Source organism: Nyctibius grandis, chromosome Z, assembly GCF_013368605.1.
Source record: "Nyctibius grandis isolate bNycGra1 chromosome Z, bNycGra1.pri, whole genome shotgun sequence".
Taxonomy (NCBI): Eukaryota; Metazoa; Chordata; class Aves; order Nyctibiiformes; family Nyctibiidae; genus Nyctibius; species Nyctibius grandis.
The window spans coordinates 29285195-29306604 of record NC_090695.1 but is presented as its reverse complement, the minus strand read 5'-3'; the positions used below and the strand labels follow the sequence as shown (position 1 = coordinate 29306604).

Genomic DNA, 21410 nt, shown 5'->3' with positions numbered 1-21410 from the left:
AGAAAAATGCAAATACTTTCTGGGTGCTTTTACACCCTGTACACTGCAAGAGTAAGAACTGTACGTGTGGTAACACTGATTTTTTTCTGCAGGGTATGTTCACCTTTATGCTGTTTAAAAGCAATAAAACAAGTGCAGGGTTCTTTTTTCTTTCTTGTAATGCAAACATTCTAGCCTGTTTCATTGTCTTTCCTTTACTCTTGGCTTCCATATAGAAACTGTCATCCTTTTTTTTCCTGAAGGCTACAGAGGATCAGAGTGCAGTAAGCTGGGTCTGGAAATCTTGTTTTCAGTGATCTGTCTTCCCCTTTCATATATGAGGCCGTAAGACAATCACAATTTCTATTTCAGGGGAGCAAAGATAAGATGCAACAAGCAGCACCAGACTAACACAGCTATGCTCTTCTCAGTGTCCAACAACAGGACAACAAACAGTCCAACAAGACTGACCCTAGAGTGTTTGGTCTAGAAAAAGGCAGACCATCGTGAAGTAAAAATAAAGAAAGTAAGGTATAGAAAAGAAAGTAAAGCAAAACTGTATGCTCCTGGTGAAACCTGTGAACTTTGAGGCACAATGCTTCCCAGGTCTCTCCCTCAGGAAATACAGCTTTGCAAAACTTCTCAAGTAACCTGAATGTCATTTACACAGATTTGGTCCTTGGTGTTCCCCTTGGTTTGTAGCAGGGCAATTAGCAGTGTTATTCCCTTTGTCCAGCTGGCAGAATTATATTGTGGTTAAGTAAACATGGGGCACGTACACTTTGTTCTCCCTCTTCCTCCCACAGGTATCCCTTAACACACTTTCAGCTCCAACACGCAAATGAATTTCAATCAGTACCGGTCTTACCAGCAGTAAAAGGAAAAGTAATAAAAGAAATCTGCATGAAAGAAACCCATTACTTTCTTGTGCAAGAAGATGACTCCAATTATTCACACAGCAGATTTTTCACGCTGTACCTATACCTGGTCTGTATGTCTTTCTGTATCTGTACATAAAGTATGTGTTTTTAACATTGTTGCTTATCATGAGTGCTGTCACAGCAGCTCTTCATCACTATACAAACAAACTGGAGACTGACAGGGGATTTGAACAGTGCTTTGAAACGTCCAAAAATGAAAGGTAGCAACGATGGGGAAATAACCAGAGCACAATGAGGATGGGAGAAGACAGACTGGAAGCAAGAACACAATCACTGAGAGATGAAAAGCAAGAGTTACACATACCACTGCCCTCCACCTCTTCTGATTTCATTGCATCTGTTAAAGGCCCACTTCCCCACAGGAGTCTCTGACATGTACTACTAGTTTGGGGAAATGATGAGTACTAACCTGTGTCTTTACTGAGTTACGACGCCTGCCACATGCGCTTGTTTAGAGGTGCTACTACTCATCCTTGCCAGGAATTCACCCTCCACATACAACTACAGGCCTAACACAAAGAATCATGTTGTGAAATTTTGAATAGGACTCAGCAGCATCTGGAAAATATTTATTAATATTCATAGACCAGGTACATTTCAGACAAAAAGAGACATACTGAAGGCATATGACAGGTAATTGAGAGGTACGGCCTCAGGCACTGTGCAGACATTAAGACACTTCTGTAATTTGCAGTTGTACATTTTTTGTACAGTAACAGCAGCCAATTTTGGCAGATACAGTACTAGCAACAACTCAGAGTACCTAGAAGAGGCATTGCTAGTGAGAAAGCAGCAAAACTGGAGATCAGGGAAAGAAATGGTAATTTTCCATAAAAGCTAACAGACATGAATACAATACAGATATGTCATTTCATGTGTGGGGCTTTTTTTTTTTCAATATAATGGGGAAAATCTGGCATAATGTCCTATTGCAACACAAAAAAAAAGCAGCTGATGTGTTTTTTTGCTTTGGTGATGAGAGTATTATCACAAAAACACAGCAGTAATCAGTGGCCACTATTCTTCTGGTCAAGAGTCAAACAGCTACACTATTTGGTTCACCTGTACATAGGAATAAAGTAGGTTTGCGCCTTGTATTTTGAATTTGTTTTGCATTAGTCATGAGCATATAAATTTAGAATGTGTGCATATGTTACTATGTAAGTAGATAATAAGCAGAAATACTGTAAACAATTACAATATTAACCAGAAAAATGGATGAAAACAGTTGCTAAGAATCAAACCCTAAATCTTGTCATACTGCTTTAGGAGCAGCAATTCACTTATTTTAATGAAGTCATTTGAACTTCAGATTTCATCCTTTGCAACCAATTGTTAGGTATGAACGACTGAAAATACTGATGCTCAGTTTTTTCTTCCAGTAATTCAAAACAATATTTAAAAAATGCTTGCAGTTGGAAAATGAGATGCTTTGCCAGTGTGCTACACCTTATTATTTCTTTCACAGTTTGTTTTTCCTGTTCTAAAATAATCCAGGGCTTTTGAAAAGTTTAAAGAGAAGACACTTAGACAAAAAAAAATCCTATATACTCTTTTTCTCCTAACTTTCAAAGCTACAATTGTTCCTTAGTAAGTGACTTTGGCAGTTTGTAATCCAAACTCAACCAACTTTCTATTTTTACCATATTAATTTCAACAAAATCTGTCCTATGAGGAATACCATATTATGAAATTTAATTTGAATGAAATAAATAAATCAGTCTAAACCTCTAGAATCTGACAGTTTTTTCCTACACTTTCAACAGGTTTGCAGAACAATCCAGTATATACCTAGTTTTCCATTAGATTCTATAGAAGTCTAGCATTTTCTAATAAAACTTCTATGACTTATCCACAAAGGTTGAAAAATAAACTGCTCCAGCAACCTTTCATGCCGAGTTTCAACTTCATCCTTTGAGAGGGAGATGTTGTTACCATATAACAGAAATCTTTCCAGCTGCACCGACCCTACCACCTCTCTCAATAGAAGAGGTTAATTTTAAAAATCTCAAGATTAAAGAAGAAACTCATGTAGGAGTCATGGAACATTAATGCAATATTTTCTGTTAATAAGACTGTACAGACTCCTGCTTTCGTGACCAACAGGGGGGACAGATATGTAGAAAGTGTGTCCCAGCTCATATTTTCAGAACTCTCTCAGACAGCACTGGGGCTGATCTTCCCACTCACAAGGCCTTACTCAAAGGCACCATCTCAAGAATGTCTGTGTTTTCTCCTCAGTCCACTTTCCTAGTACCATAGTTATCAGTGATTGTGACTGTCTTCTACAGAATGCCCACAAAGGAATGTCCTTTTCCTTCTTCTAGAAGACTTGTGCATTGTGTTCTAGGTTTGAAGGCTGAGAATACTTCAGCCATTTGTCTTCCAAGAAAAACCCAAATCTTAATTTTTCCCCTTATAAATGTCAGTGCACAACGATAAGAAAATGCACAAGTCTAAACAGGTCCTCCAATCTACAGAATATTAAGCCAATCTGAATGTGTACTTATAATCAACAAGTGCACAAGCTTGCACTCAACTTGAATCAAGACCGTTGTTTGTAACAGAATTATACCCGCATTTGAATTACACTTTCAAATTTCACTCCCGGTTCCCCTACATATACTGACATTTTCATCATCTGCAGTCCGGACTATGATCCTTTACTCCTATTAGCCCTTAACTTTACACAATGTAGTATTCAGTGGGCAAAAGGGGTTCAGAATCTGTCACTACAATGTTTTCCATATCAGACAATTTATGTCTGTCAAAAGCAAAATTTAAAATCAAGTTCTATTTAGACTTATTTTTCATATTAGAGCTATCACTGGAGCTGGGGATTTGTTTTTTTCTCCTGCAAGTGAAAAGAGAGAGAATTCTTGCAAGCCTCAAGTTTCAATTTCTCCACCTCACAATATTACAACTTACTGTACTTGCTCTTCACGTTAGCAAGTTTTCCTCTTCCATCAGTGCTGTTCAACACAACTAGTAGGGGCTGAGCTAAGGGAAGGTAAGAGGAATGCCGAGGAAATACGAAAGAGAAGGAGAAGACAGGGTTATCCGACATACAGGATGAAGCTCCAAGGCACTCCCTGCACAAGCATGCTGGTTTCTAGAAAGGCTTGCTGACAGAGTAGACATGGAGGGAAAGGAGACAGAATTGTGTTGCTGGGGACACCAGGACTTATCCACCATCCCAACTGGGGATCAGTGGGTAATCACCAGCCAGGGGGCTATGTGGAACAGGCATGAGTAAAAAGTTTTCCAGTAGCTAACTAGACACATGGTCTGTCTCATTTGTTTTTCAAGTATTTCCTGGGGCAGTCTCAAAGCTGTTCCACCTTTCAAATTCCCAGTAAGTTAAAACATCTCAGTGAGATAGCAACCCAACTTAATTGCTGCACAGGACTTCTCATGAGGTCAATAAAAGTTTCAAAGCCTTCAGCAGCTTCCATATTTAGCAAGAAAATGCTTTTTCTTTTGTGAGAAATGAATTCAAAACAGCCATAGAAAAAAAACATAAAAAATTAATGGTGTTGGTCTTACACAAGATTCCAGGAACAGTTAGCAATTTGACTATTAATTATACAAAGCCATTTTATGAAACAAATGCTTCCCATCCTCATCCAAGTTAACAGTAATAAACAGACTGACCAAAAGTTGACAGTTTCAATGGGTTTTGAATACTGCATAGAGTTTGTGTCATCACATATGAATGAATGGATGTGAATATACAAATCTATGTAAAATTAAATTCCTCATTCCTTTTCCCTGTTCATGCATTTCTAAAATGCATTCAATGATCCAAAAATCTTTCATTATGACTTCTCTGCTCCTCCTCCCATCTTCACGCCAAAACAAGTGCAGTTAAATAACAATCACTTCCACTGCAACCGATCAAGATGCCAGAAATAATATTCCCATCACATGAACCCCAGTAATTTCAGAGATAAATACTCATGACTCAGGGCAGAAATTTCCTTGTTCTCTTATGAACACACATGATGCATTCAAAAATAAACCGTATTCCACACCAATGAAGAAAGCAGTAGAGAAAGTATATGCAAGAAGGGAAAGATAGCATCAAGACACAGCAAGAAGTCAAGATAGAAAGCCACTTTAGGCGGTGAAGCAAAGCTAGCAAGAATCAGAGTATAGATTAAGTGGGCAAAAACTACCAGCCTTGCACTTCTACGGGCAAAGAAAAGTCAGGCAGCAGTATTAACCATCCCACTGCTCAGGAGTTGGCCAGAAAGGGTACACAGGATAGCAAAAGTGGTCTTCCAGCAGGCCTCAAGATCCCAAAATGAACAGCATTTCTCTTACATTACACAAGATTTTCTAAACATTTCCTCTTATTTGAAAGCCAACTCATTTTCTAGCTACATGCTTAAGCAAATGAATACTCAAGCAGTCCTCTCTTACTACCAAAAGCATCAAAACATTCACAAGAAACAGTATAGATTGTGTTTAGAAGATACATTTCAATAATTAATTGACACCAGTGATGGGTCAGTAGTTTCTAAGAAGAACATTTATTTGGGACTGTTGACTGACAGACCAATTATAGTTTGGTTAGCTGGAACTTGAAAGCCAACTGCAGTTTTATTAACAGATGTTCAAACAGTAGTATATAATAAATATAAGTTCAATCTGGATCAAACATGCTACTGCTGAACTCTTGACTTACCCTCTGAAATAAGCCATTGAAAACATCTCAGTAGGACAGAACAAGGATGTTAAAGTGTATGTTATACAATTAAGAACTATATTTAGCTGCCAGAGTAAACTTCCTGCTGATAATACCAGCAATGATGACAACTGCCTGTCATACTGTGCTGGTATTTGAATAAACCATGAATTATAAATCCAGGCAAATATTAAAACCTATTCTGGGTTTTCTTAAGTGCCTTTTTAGTAAGATATCGATTTTCTTTTCACATTTCTAAGTAAAAATTATTAAACTGTATATAAGGATTTCTTTTTTTTTTTAAACTTCTGTGCTCAAAACACTTGTTTGTGTGGTTTATGGTTTCCAAACCATTCATGATAAAATTCTTGGTAACCCCAAAGCCTTGTGAGTGGCCAAATCTCATTCAAGTCTCAGAAAGAGGCAAACTGAGACAAACTGTATTCCTAAACTGTAAAGTAAAGCTAAAATTTTTGTGTAAAAGGCAGGATATAACAGTTAAAAGCACTCTGTTTAGCCTTAGACTCTTAATTCAAGTAACAGAAAAGAGGCAAAATAAAGAAAAGAGCCATTCAGGTGAGATAAAGAGAAACATTTTTCATCAAAACTCCAAGATCTGAGGATACTAAAAAGCAGACAGAGAACCTTTTTATCTCTGTATCTCCATCTTCAGTCCAGACAACACTAAATACCACCTAAACAGAGGAACCTGTACAATTTCACTGCTGTCCATACAAGATCATCACTCATTCATAACCGACAAAACCTGAATACATTATAATGTTAATAAAACATAATGCAGTCTAAAAATTCACTCTTCATTTGAATGGAACCCCTTTTTGGAAATGACATGATAACATTTCTTCTGTCTTGAAGCTCCTAGAATGGTTTGCAGATCTTCAATCGCACAGCTCCTGAAAACGCAATGAAGCTGTGGCAGCCTGATCTGAGCAGTGTGCTCCTGGTTGCATGCGCTTGCTGTTAGAAGGGGCAGGGCCATGGTCACCCCTGGGGGAGAGAAACGCTTACTCCTTTAGGGAGCTGCTGGACTAGTGATCATAGAATCATAGAATTGTTAAGGTTGGAAAAGACCTAAAAGATCATCAAGTCCAACCATTGACCCCATGTCACCAAGCCCGCTAAACCATGTCCTGAAGCACCACATATAGATGTTTTTTGAACACCTCCAGGGATGGTGACTCCACCACCTCCCTGGGCAGCCTGTTCCAATGCCTAATGACTCTTTCGGTGAAGAAATTCTTCCTAAGATCCAGTCTGAATCTCCCCTGGCGTAACTTGAGGTCATTTCTTCTTGTCCTATCACTGGTTACCTGGGAGAAGAGACCGACCCCCACCTCACCACAACCTCCTATCAGGTAGTTGTAGAGGTGATAAGGTCTCCCCACAGCCTCCTCTTCTGCAAGCTAAACAACCCCAGTTCCCTCAGCCATTCCTCATAAGACTTGTGTTCCAGACCCTTCTTTGGACACGCTCCAGCAGCTCAATGTCCTTCTTGTAGTGAGGGGCCCAGAACTGAAGACAGTACTCAATGTGTGGCCTCACCAGTGCTGAGTACAGGGGAACCATCATTTCCCTCGTCCTGCTGGCCACACTATTTCTAATACAAGCCAGGATGCCGTTGGCCTTCTTGGCCGCCTGGGCACACTGCTGGCTCATATTCTGCCAGCTGTCCACCAGCACCCCCAGGTCTTTTTCTGCCAGGCAGCTTTTCAGCCACTCTGCCCCAAACTTGTGGAGAGCGAGAGGGCTGGAGAGACTGCAGGGTACAACACGGTGCCAGATGGAGCTGAAGAGATGGCAGCAGGTGGACAGACAGTCACATCTCAGGGGAGACAGACACAAAGACTTTGCAACGGACTGGAAAGGACCAGGCAGGGCTTGCCACCACACCTAAACCCCTGCACTGGTTGCCAGCAAAGACTCCATATAAGACCCTGTGGGATTTATGAATAAACATTTTGATTTCTCCTCTTATTACTTTCACTTTTCTCTTTTTACAAAGTTAGTCCTAGTTGTTACCCTGTTCTTAATAATGGCTAATTTAGAAGACTTACCTTAAGTCTTGGCATATCTATTGTATAATGGCCAACCAGCATTCTCTATCACAGGCATTAACAGCTGTTACCTCCAGTAACAACTGGGGAATGGAAACAGACATTGCATGGAGACAGCATTCCTGAAACCTTCTTGGGACTATTCAGCAGAGCTATACCACTTATGGACCACAGACTCCAAAATCACATCTGCCACATTTCATCACTTACATTTTTAATATTATCTTCGACCAGTAAAAAAAGTGAAGAACATCTTTGGGGAAAACTGACTTTGAAGCTTGCCATTTCCAACTGGCATTTGCCATTTCCAATTTGCAAGCTCTTAATACTTGTCAGTGGTTTTTTAGTCACACTGCAGATTTTAATCCACTGGGGGTTTTTTAACAGTTTTAATCTACTGTTAAATATTTTAGTAATTAATTCTTCAAATCTTGATTCTGTAAAGGATTTTTACCAAACACAAGGTAGCACTCACCCAAAAAATTCTTCGTAAAAGCAGAAAAGCCTGGATTCTCCTCCAGGTGAAACAATACCAGTTCCATGAGACTGCAGGGAAAGAGCATTACTGCACTGCTCTGTTGGAGGCCTAAATATAGCTTCTTTAGTGGAAGACAGATTTTAGTCTGATGGAGCTTATTTCCCTGCAGATGAAATACCGACCAGATAGCAATGGTCAAGCACCTCCAATCCCTTCTCTCTTTTTTCTTTTATTTTTTTTTAAAAAAGGAAAAGAGGCAGATATTGCAAGGAAGCGAAAATGGAAAAGTATGTACTTATAAAGTACTGCATCCACTCACCATTGTTTAAATATCTTTTCTTCTTCATAGGCATCTCCAACAAAAATCTTTATTTTTTCAGACTTCATTTCATTAAAAGTAAATAGTACTAAGGCAAAGTCAGTCAAAGCAGCCTTTCCTGAACACAAAGGAATGCCTCCTGAATGAAAATAACACTTTATTGATCTGGCCTCAAAGAAGCGAGAAGCTCTACAAAATAATTCTGACCATGCAGACAAGAGTTACATCAATGTGCAAAGTAATCCCTTAATAGAGCGCAAATACGAAGTTCCAAGTACACCACTGATTTCAATAGGAATTTGGCTGGAGCAAGGTTTGGTGTCATTTCAGGGAACTAAATTCATAAGGCTTTTGTACAAATTTGCAAGGGTAAAGTGTAGCGAGGAAAACAGAAGTTTCCTCACCATTGCACACAGCTACCATGGGTCAGTCAGGACAACGGTTCTTCTCACTGGCTGAAGTTCATCCACTCCAAGCACCAACAGGAGACTCATGCCCTGCAATTGTCCTCTTGGACACTATCTGCCTGCCATGTGAACACCTGCAGGGCAACCTGTCATGCCAAAATTCTTTCCAGAGCTTTTATAAGGGAAATGTTATGCGCAACTTCTTTGTTATAATAACTAAAGTTGGGGAAGGGACTTCTCTTCTGCTGACCTCTCAGTTCGGTGCTGTCCTCAGACAAAACATCAGTCATGGCAAAACTGGCAAACCTGAAGAGACAGTGGTCTCTGATCATTAAAGCATAATAATCCACTGTAGACAGACTCTCTTCTCATTATCATTTGAAACCTCTTATACAGGAAGATAGAAGTTGGCAGGTCTACACCAGACAGATGCAGTGAGTCACTTAAACCAGTATGAGTATTAGTATTACACATGCTTGTGTGCTTTTTCATGACAAGCATTTGCTACTATCAAGATGGCCAGAGCTACAGTGACTGACTGACAGTACCTTTCCCACAAGCACCAGCCCTCTTCTACTTTCAGTTGCCCATACAGAGGCCCAAAGAAGATGTTCAATTTTAAGGTGAAATTTTACAGAACTCTAGACATGTGCTTCCAAAAAAACAACAAACAAATGCTCAAGCATACAAACTGTGTGTTTCTATTGTGAAACAATACCTGCATGTAAAAATATACACATGCCATTCCAAAGTTACACCCATATATGAAATTTTAATCAACAACATGCTGGCACACACATCATCTGAATGTAGTTTGCAAGCAAACAGCTGTAGGTTTGCACAAGAATAGTTTTCATCTGAAACGTAGCTCCCAACTGCAAAAAATTTCACCGCAATAGTTTAGGGATATTTCTGGGTACAGTTGTAGGAAGACACTAAGTTCAAAAGCACAGGACCAGTTCAGTGAATCCAGCTGCAAGAGTGACCAATTAAAGATGCAAACATTTTTCATTATTTCAGAAGCATCTCAGTAACTGCTTAGCTAACTAACTTAATTGCTCCTGAAGGTCTGTCTATAGAAATGTCATGTGTGCAAATATACAGCCTTGTTATAGAGCAAGTGGGGTAATCAACTGCAACGACTGTCAATTTACGCAATTTAAAATACCTGTCAGAAGAAACATACTGCAGTGCTCTCATTCATTCATTTATTGAAAACTGAATGATATGCACCCACAACAGAAAAAAAAAAGTTTAAGGTACTCAATTAGCAAAGCATTTGCTAGTGTCCTAACTGTCCAAATACTGGTTCTGCCTGAGCAGACAATAAAATTCATGACAGGAGTTGAATGGAACAACTTCCACCACATGAATAGGGTAATTGCTCCAGAAAGGAATTCCTCTTTCTGATCATCTTGTCATAAAGGCTTTTAAAATGCCTCTTTTTTTTGGTGAAAAGACAGCAGTAGCAAAAGTGAACCATATTCTGTTTCAGCCTATTAATGTGTCAAATGGTTCAACTAAATAGTGATAGATTTCTCTATACAGCCCAAGGAAAACCACTTAAACCGCTGATTTTATCAATTGCATGGTATCTGTAGAACTGACCATATAAAACCCCAATGAACTGACATTTTTATCACAAGGAAAAGTTCCATTTCATCTGTTTAGAGCTGCAACTGGAGAATATTGCCCGGGCATGTGATTTGCTTGGTTTTGTTTTCACAATTGCCTACGTATCAGCTGTATGCTGTATGACAAGACTGAGGGAAAGGGCTCAGAGAAGGAAAAAGCTCATTCCCTGCTCCTGCCCCAGGCCCTCCTGCCCTTCATGATGTGAGAAGCGTTCCTTATACCCCCTGCCCATTCTGGTGGGACTATGGACCTGACTTCCAACTTCTAGAAACAATTCAACAGTTAATCAGTCAGCTTCAGCAGCAAATGTAGCCCTGTGACACCCAAACACCACTAGTCCTACCTCCTAAATCCCTCTAGAACCACTGGCCACAAAACAGCTGAAGGGCATGCTTGCCAACTGCAGAATTTCACAAACATTGGTATAAAATAGCAATATTTGACTTAGTCCCATAAATATGATGGTTAAATGCCAAAAAATACTCTAGCTGTTTACCCAGTCTCAAAAATTTCCCCCCTTTATGAATAATCTAGATTTTCATTTTAAGATAATGAACAGAAAGTTTTTATTGGTTTTGCAGGATCAACTATCAAAGATAAATTAGGATATCAAAATCCCACCTAGAACCATCAGAATGGAAGAACTTTCTTTGCTGAAATGCAGAAGTAGTACCGCTTTACCATTGAACAAGTTTCACTGGTCTCTTTGTCCAACAAGTTTACCATGGGACATAAAAGATAAAAAACACACTTGGCTGTTGCAGTTCATATTAATACAGTTTAAAAGACTACAGTAAGCATTCCATGGCAGTATATTTGTTCTGATACCTTACAGTTAATACCACATTTAAAATTTTTTTGTTTGTTCAAGAGAGAATAATCTCCCCATTTAGTTATTTACTATAGACACTTAAATCACACCCATCCCTATGTACTATATTTTCATCACTGTCATTACGACTTGCGTTGCAGTAATGCCCAGAGGCTGCAGTAGCAGTTATATCTGTCACTGGACAAACATAAAATAAATAAAATCTTCACCATGAACCCAAACAGAGAAGAGAGGCAAATGGGGAGAGTGGGAACACGGGGACATAGAGCTAAAATGGGACACAATAATTCAAGAAGCTCCAGGAGCAAGTACCACAGCAGAGATCAAAATAAAATTCTGCTGTGCTGACGCAAATACCAAGTTTTGACAACAACATCAGTTGAGCGATGTTTTCACTTTTGCATCTCTGCATTCCCTGCCCAATACCCCACCTGCTGCACCAAACACATACTGAGCTGCTATCTCAGGTCTGCTGAAAAGATGATCTACACTCTTGCAACTAGCAGTGAAGAGCATGCTCCACTAATTCAAGTATAAGGTAACATGCAATGCCTGCTAACACCCCACTGGCCTGAGATGAAATTTACCCTGGAAAGCGTAAGTGGTACAGAAACACAGACAAAGGAACACATGCAGGGTATTTATAACCCAGTCAGAAACAGGTCAGATACATTTTAAGACAGTTTACTGTCCAAGCTAAGCCAAAGTTCAAAGCACCCTGAAAGCACATGAAAGACCGTTTTTGCACTTTATGCACAGAATAGATGCCAGAAGAGCAGGTTCTCTTCTTGTTGTTTTCCATAGGTGAGGGGTAGGAGACAGCAGCTAAAACAAAGCAAGCATTTGGTATGCTTCCTGTTCACCATCATCAAACAGGTCTGCAGCAGTAGGGACCAAATGAAGGAACACATTACCATGGTGAAGATCATGTTACAGCATTGCTGGGAAAGGCAATACAGTTCAAGAAGAACACAATGGTAACATGCAAAAAAAACAAATCCACCTGCAAAATTCAGTATTTGCACACACCTATGCTTAACTGTGCACCAGGCTGCTCTTTGGCCCCCTGCTCCTCCATGTAAAGGCACAGCCAACCTGTTCTCTCACTGTAGGTGCACGTGCAGCCCTGTAACTAATTTTATGTTTGACATCAATAAATTGCACTTCAGGTGCAGATCTCAAAGCACTGTATAATTGTAAAAATAACTTATCCAAAATTTGCCAATGAAAAGAATAGAGGCACAGCAAATTTAAGTGACTTACCCATATTCACATCAAAATACTCAAATCTTACTTCTCTCAGAGGGAGAGGTGGTCTCAATGCAGTTTTCAATAATTTTCAGGTACAAAACTTCCACAACTTTTATATTTCAACTGCATTTTTACTCCAAATTTCCCCTATATAAAGGTGGCTGAAACATGCATCTCTCTGTACAAAACCAGATTTTGTTAGTGCTACGTCCTGGTGATAAAACAAAACTGAAAAATCATGCACTAAGCTGCAGATTCTCAAACAAAGTAAAGTGAAAATATAATAGTTTGGCCTGTTTTTGATTTGCTTGTTTATGATGGCTTGACCTGAGGCATCAAATTTTCCTCTCTGCACACCTGCAGGATGATACAAAATTCATTAGCCATTTTTAGGATGACACAACTGCAGATGCATAAGCATCCTTTAATCAGTGAGAATGGAGAAAAAAAAAAAAGAAATTATATATTCCTGTAAGAGTCACCCTCTCGGGAAGGTACATCTGCCTTGATTTTATCCTTTGAACATTTTGCTGGGGACAACATTCAAAGGCATACTGAAGATCTCCACCACAGGGTGCCGACAGAGTCGTGAGCTTGGTGTAGCCTCCCCCATCCAGCTCACCCATGCTTTCTTTGCAGTCTTCCAGCTTCAGATACTCTTTGGATGCTATTGACAACAGCAAGCTGTCATCATGGTAAAAAACTGGTGTCATAAAGCTATTGATAAATACATCCCATCACCTTCAACTGGTTTGCCCCAGTCTGAAAGAACAATATTTGGTCTAAGAAAATTATATAATATGAGCTTTACTTAAATCTACCTCTTCACTATACTGTATTCTGGATAGCTGCAATTCATTTTAAAGCTCACTGTCCAGGCCCACAAAGCAGAGGGTAAAGGTAGAAGGCTGTGAGTGAGAGAAGTTAAATCATACTCTTAACACAGAATAGGTAAGTGTTGGCAATATGCCTAATACTCTTGAGGGATTTTACAGTTCCTGTGTTAAGTAGATCCTTTTTGGCATTAAGCCTAACACTCTTCAGGGAATTTTTGTAAGTTGCCTGGGGCCTTCATAACACATAGTCCAACATGCATTTTGGTATCACCAGTTATTTTTATTTTATTAAACAAAATTCTGAATGCTTAAAATAAACACTCTAAAAGTAGAGATTCAAAGTCAATGGCGTAAACCACTGCCCTCCTTACTTGTGTTCAAGAGTTGCTTGAACACCACTTATGTTAAGGAGTTGAAACATGCCTGAAACATGACAGGTAGGAAAAAAAAAACCTAACTTGAAATAAGTACTCCAAAGGAATGTCTTGCAACAGGAATCTGTGCACCACCTTTTACACAAAAATGAAGTAAACCTCTTGTACATTCTATGAGAGGCATACTGAGAACCACAGTGAACCTTCTCAAACCTGACCAGGATTGCTGGTCATGTAGCCCCTAAAAGTAATTGCAGAACTGAACTCGGGGAGTGTCGTGTTTTCTGCTGTGCCCTTTTGGAAAGTCCTAAACCAGAGAAAAGAATCCACCGAGACCTATCCCTACTGCCTTCTGAATGCATTTCCCCAACAACTGCCAGAGCTGCAAGTAATGACTCCCTTGCCTTGACGGATCCTATGTTGTTTCTCAAGCATATCAAGGCCGTTGAAGCATATGCAAAGCTGGAAAATGTGTTGTCCTGGATAAAACTAAGATCATTATCACTTAATCACTTTGGTGTACCTAAACATCGCCAATAACCAGGCTTTAAAAATGCTGACAATTTATTATAATAAACAACTGAAAAAGAAAATAAGTCTTGAGTCAAGCTTTCTGTGTAAGGAACTGCACAGAATACTGATGAACATCTTTTTTCAGACTGCGCCAACTGACACATAAAAACAACAGTACTAGAGAGCAAAGTAAATATGTTAAAGAGATTTCAAGTGTGGCTCAAGCTGCTTACTGATTAACACTTCTGCATATAACACTTCACAAAGACCTGCGCGGTTATTGTTCAAAAGTAAAACAAGGCTCTCTCGGCAACTGGAGACAAATGATCTTCACTGACCAAGTTCACAGTTCTCACACAGCTTAGCAGCATTGGAGCTGCTTCTTCTTCCAGAGCCTGTGGGGAAGACAAAAAAACCACCCCAATCCCAAGATTTAATGCCTGTCAGATGTTTCCAGGATAAGAAAGAGCCTTAATGATCTCCAACAGGAAACATGCTCATCTTACACATGAACATCAGCTAACTTGACTCACTTCACTAGAAAAAAAATTACAGTCACATTTGCAAGAAAATAGGAAATAAAATACATAATGATTTTTCATGTCAAGGAACGAACTTAACACTGCAGGAGCCACAGAAGTGGAAGATGACAGCTGTCTTTTCAATGGCCCTGGAAAGGAGAACAAAAGGGGTCCACACCTATCTGCGCAAGTTTCTGTACTTCTTACTAACAAATGTGCAGATTGGCTTCTTCAAGTCCCATCTCAAGCATTTTCATGTCAACTCTTCACAACTATAACACAGTCTTAGCCACATACCCATATGTTGACTACACTGGTTTTAGTAGAGCAGTCAGGGTGGAACAAAAGGCCAGACTGGTTTCCAAGGCTTGAGCTCCTCATGTGTTCCGTGTCACCTGCTGCCAGGGAGAATGGGGGACATAAGGAGATGGCTACAGCTCTCATGACTGAGAGGTGCTCACAATTTCTAGAAAGTCTTGCCAGACACAACAGCTCAAGCCACAATCACAATAAAGAAGACCAAAAGCCAGGTTGACAGGCTGCCTCTTCCCTCCCCATGTCCATGGTGGACCTCTCCACCAGGTTATGAGCATGGTGGATGGAGATGCAGCAGCTGCATCACCTCCAACAGCACCTCAGCACCGAATTTTGGTCACAGTGGAAATTCTCCATCCATCAAATCCAAGCTGCTTTAAGACTACAATATATCATCTTACAGAACAGGAAAATCCACTCCTAAACTTCGAATTAACTGCCATAAGCATGACCACAGCAATTCAGACCAAGGATCCGACTCCCCCAGCAGGACCCTCCCCCCAGCAGTATTTACAAATAATGCTGAGGGAAAAATACAAGGTGTCCTCCAGAACTACTCCAACAGCCATCTTCCGCAATTACTTACACCAGCATGGATATGTTTATCTTCAATACCTCCTGATGGACTTCAAAAGCATGTTTTCATTGACTGAGTAAGAGAAACTAGTATATGCATTGAACATATTGGTCCCTTCAGAAAGTATATGTTGTTTTCAGAAAGATTTGGGATTTTTATTACTACATGAGAACACTCAGGATATGCCTGAACATAGACCAGCTCACACTCACAAGTCCATTGTCTGCACAGAGAAGTGAATTAGACAAGCAACAAGAACAGCTACTAGGTTTTCTAGAAAAAAAAATACTGTTCAGATGTGTATGAAGTGCAAATATGCTGGTAATAAATCCTTGAATACATAACTTTTGGACATCATTACATTGAGATCACAGTTCTAATTTGAACTATTTGAAATATACACACTTTAAAAAAATTACCTTCTTAATAGAACACTCAGTAGAAAGCTGGACTTTCAAAATAGTATTATTTTTCATTACACGACTTCTGTCAGAAGATCTGCATTGATGAGAGAAGTTGAAGACCAGTGCTGGCCAGGTTATAGTCTTGCGTCTTCCTTTACTATTCTCTCCCTTTTCCCCTTTCTGCTCATTCTTGCCTGATGTCTCTCTAGCTCACTTTCACCTCAGCAGATACTGTCAGTAAAGATCTCTTTCTAGGCCTGAGTAAACATAAAAGGTGTGAAACCAATTATTCACAAAAAGTGGTCTAATACACATATCAAACAAACTGAGGGACTTCGATTTCCAATGCCAAATACGTGTCCTGTTATGCCTGCATTTTGCACCTAATTTCTGTGTGAAGATATCTAATATGGGTACACAAAAGTGTACACTCCTAGCAAAAAAAAACAAAAAAAAACCAACCCAAAACACTGTACTAGCGCATTTTTCTGTACTGAAAAAAATCCATCATTATATTATTTTCTTTTTCATACACACAACATGGTACTAGAAAGCATATTATACCATCAGTACCACACAGGAGGTAAAGTAACCGAAGTCAGAGATGTACACCAGTTCATGTTCAGACTTGCTTTTTTTCTCCATACAGTAACACAACACAATGTGCTTCAGGTTCTCACCATGCACAAAAGAGTAACAGCTTCTCTCAATGTGACTTAGGTGGCATCTTTTCTAAAAATCATTTCAAAGCTTTGTAACGTTATACAAGATAAAGAAAGTCTTCATGCAAAGTAGACTCCCTACGTGCGGTGGTTACTGTAGATTATTACTGTTCTCTTTTTGTGCACTCAGCGTCACCTCCTGCCAAAAAAAAAGCCTCTGTAAAAACCAAGGCACACAACTGGATTGCCCCAAAATATTCTGTTCTTTCCTCCATCCCAACTGAAGCTCCTGTTTGTTTTTTTTTTTAACTGTTTAAATCATTATTGAAAGAATGCAGGGAAAGTATTCCAAAACCATCACCAAGTCGTTTTGTTGTATATCTTGCTGCTTTTGCTATCCCATGTGCCTTAAAGTAAAAAAACAAAAAAACAACAAAAACCAACTCTGAATAGTGCAAACCTCTATAACTGATACTGAGACAACTGTAAAAGGAAAACAGTTGTCTTCTTGAGATGAAGGTTTAACTAAAATAAGTACCTACCAAAAGACATTCCCCTCCATGTACCCACCGCTAGAAAAGGACAAAATCTGAAAGTGCTGCACAAGCATAAGCTACATGAATAGTTTTATAAGGTTTACAGTCTTATTTGCATACATGCTGTGCTTTATACAGCATAGCAAGGTTCAAAGTCTTAGAAAACTACCTGTACATGACCAACTGAATAAGACTTAGCTCTTCCATAGAGGGTATGTTCCCAGCATGCATAATCTTCAACTCTGTAAGTGGTCCTGCTAATAACGGGAACTTTAAAGCATGAGGAATTACTAATGCCAATCCATAGAAACACAGTATCTGAAATCCACAGTATCTTGTCTAACCAGCACTGTTTATACATAAACTTCCTTAATGCCAGCCCTTCAGCTGAATTCTCTACACACTGTCCCACAAAACAGCAGACTACTTTACATATGTGAGAGCTAATCAGGCCAAGAACAAAAGATAGAAATGACAGCAGCTAGGAACAGAATAGCCAGGCACAGCAGATCAAAATCCCCAAACCAAGGACATGAAACTAGGTGATGCTCTCTTCACCCTGTGATGCTGCTCTGCAACACATACTGCAAGTGGATTAGCTGTTATGTAGGGCTATTTTAGAGATCCCAGCATGGAGTCCCTGTTTTTAGGCATGTAATTTTGAAGACAGAAGGAATCACACTCTACCTGTAGCGAAAGAGAGAGAGAAAAGTTCCTCCAAAGTTCATCATGTGAGGAGTCCACCTCTCTTCACTGTAGCAGAAGCTTAAAGCTCTGTGCTGTGAATTACACCCACCACCAAAGTGAGCACCAGACAGGTGATCTCAGAGGTCATCCAATGAATATGTATATGCAGTACCACTGGTCTGACTCAGCGGAGCACTCAAGCATGCAGATAACTTTCAGCTTGTTCTGAAATGATACTGGTTTCATGCCTGCAAGCCTTGCTGAAGAGGGATGGACTTCCTAAATTTTCAAAGGGAAGTAGTAAAGAAAAACAGAAAATGGAGAGAAGCAACACACTTGGAACAAAATGGGAAATCTCTGTCTCCTTTTCTGCACTTTCACTCAGATATCAGCGCAAGCTTTTCTTGGTATTTTAAACCATTTAATTCTTTTCTATAGATTAAATTCTCATGTCTATGTACATTCAGTTTCGAAAGTATGATACCAAAACTCCTCCAAAAGAGTATCCCCATCTCCAGCATGACCAGAGTCAAGAAGTACTGAAAACTTAAAAGTTCTGTTTTGACTTCAAGGACCCAAGAGCAGACAGTCAAGTACTTTCTCATAGATAGGTAAATCTCTGATGAATGAGCACTTACTCACAGAGGACCAGCCTCCAAATTTTGTGAGGGCTATGCATCATTATTTTCTACAGCATAAACAGTGGTTCCAAAAAATGGATTGCAAACGTATGGTCAAGACATGCTCCAAAGTGCTTTACAACTTGTCCAGCCTAAGCACTCTAAAAAACATGACTACATTGCTGCTTTCATCAGTAAGCAGCTGTTAGTCACCAGTGGAAACCTGTGTTCATGCATCCAAGAAGTATTTCTGATAGCACTCACAAAATTCTGGTGCCACAGCACATAAAATGACTACCTGGATTTGTTGAGTCAAGAGGTTAGGTTAGCAAAGCGAAGTCAAACTATACTGTTTACAAAGAACCGTAGGGATTCTGAGCAACTACTGTGTAATACAAAGTCCCTGGGAATGATCAAACAATGAATTACTTTTGTGGAAAACAGCAAAACATTTTGTTTCAGTATCTCTTCCTTCGTAGTAGAAGAGTGGTAAAGAAGAGACTGGATTCCACCTACTAAAACCAATACCATCTTTGTATCTGATATTGTAGAAGAAATGCTGTTACCAATAGCAATAGAAAAAGGAGTCTTACCTTCACCTGTGTATGGGGAGAAAGTATTTCCAAATTCTTGCTGTTTTGGCTTTAAAGACTGTGAAGCTGGCAGCCCTGGGGGCTGTGGGACTCGTAATAAAGGCTTCCCATTTGTAACCACTTGTTTCCTGGGACTTAGAGAAGGAAGGTGAACAGTACTGTCAATGTTGTTGCTCTGAGGAACTACCCCTCCTCCAAGGGGCATCTTTAAGTGTAGGCTGGCAGACAAGTTTCCAATAGCTGGGCTTGGGGTGCTGCTATTTGAAGATGGGCAGGGCGTTTCTGCATGAACTCTGATAGGTGGGATCTGCTGTCCACTGATCATCCTGGGTCCATGAGGAATACCTGTTGTCCGACGGCTCATACTGCATGACCTCCCATTCATTTTTAAGAAGCTAATGTAATCAAAGTGTGTTTTTACAGACCCACAGCTACAACTGATACCAATCCAAAGTCAGTAAGTAATCCATTGTGTATTACGCCTGTTTAAAAAAATACATAAAATAATTGATATTGTAGTAAATAATACATGAAAGAGTACTGCACATGAATGTTAACTTTGGGACATTACTGGTTATAAGAAACAAAGTACAAGCACTATATGGTCTCTCAGGGAGAAAGAACAAAGCCAAGCAATGACTTAGAGCTCTAACATGGAGAAAACCCGCCTCTTCAAAAGCTGAAGTTTGGAATAAGGTCAGCTGCCTTCACATTAGCTAAACCAGCCATGAAACTAAGTGAATGCTGACCAAGTGCAAGAAGGCAGCCAGGAGTGAAAAGAGTCTCTGACAGGGAGTTGTCATTAGGATGAACGTGGCTATCGCTCCTTTTTCTGCCATCTCCTCAGTCTATTAATTAAAATGGCACTGAAAAGCACACGCCATAGGCCAGAACTATGCAGATATAGATGAAACAGGAAAGAGATACGAGTTCACATTCTGAAGGATGTGCATACAACAAAATGAAGAGGGAACAGCAAAACCATAGAAATGCCTCTATGGTCCTTCAAACTCTGTGGCACTTCACAATAGAAAAGTATTGCAAGAAAGCACAGCATAGAAGTATTCATAAACATAACTGTGATCACTTCAAAAGTGGATGCTTATTGTAAGCCTACAGATATGCCATAATTTAAATGTAATCACGCAGTAGCAAATTTTCAAGGACATCTTTCAAATTATACCAAGAATTTTTAACTCTGGATTTTTGTCACGTTTTCCTGTTATTTAAATCTTAGAAGACAAGACTCCTAAGGGGTTTGAGAGATCATCTCAGCAACAACCTACCCCAAGGCAGAATCAACTAGATCTAAACATCTCCTGACATAAAAAAGATTTGTAAGCAAAAGCTGCACTTGTCAGTGTAAACCACTGGGCTAAGATATCACACAGATGGGGTAATTTCAGCCCTAACTCAGCTGAACAGCACATGCCCAGCTTTCATCAGTAGGTTCACACGTTTAACATTAAGCACATGTTTAAGTAGTTTGTTCAATCATAGACTCAGTGCCTAATTAACTTGTTCAGACAAACAAATTAAGTTGACAGAAATAAAACTGAAGTACGGCTTCAATTATGGTTTTCATTCATGTATACATTAAGGTTTTAATTAAGTATTACGATCTTGCCGCAGCAAAACACTGAACTGTAACTTTTACCTTCAGCACACAAGATTTTCAACACTGAAGCCAATAAGATTATAATCAGTATATTTATGATTGAATTTCATGTAAAACCTTCATACTTAGCCCTTCACTTACTATGATTCTGCAATGTCTCAATTTTCTCTGTGAGCTGTCAAAAAAACCCAAAATGAAACACCCCTGTTTATTTTGCAAAACTGCATTCATAGCCTATGTCCAGACTAGATTAAAAGCCATCTAAGTGTCTGTATGGACATATATGCACAGATACTCACACACATTCATCAGTTAAAACTCACTAATAATGAAAGGCTTAAGTATATTATCTTCAAAGGCAAGAGTAAAATCCCTCCTGACATTAATGAGACATATGCCCTAACCATACTTAAATGTTCATAAAAGATTTAGTCTACATATATTTTTCACTGTTACATTTTTATATTATGGGAATAAAAATTGTAAAGCACACCTATTAAAAGCAATATTATTTATTTTCATGCCTGGCTGAAGCACAAATCACTCT

General features: G+C 39.3%; 1 protein-coding gene across 1 annotated transcript in view; it reads right to left on the bottom strand.

Annotated features, from left to right (window-relative positions):
* GLIS3 (GLIS family zinc finger 3) overlaps positions 1-19630 on the bottom strand; it is a 166297-nt gene extending 146667 nt beyond the window's left edge. Inside the window, exon 1 of the mRNA XM_068423775.1 lies at positions 19246-19630. Within this exon, the coding sequence (XP_068279876.1) occupies positions 19246-19630 (385 nt within the window). The remainder of the gene's footprint in view (positions 1-19245) is intronic.
* Between the last annotated feature and the right edge of the window lie 1780 nt (positions 19631-21410).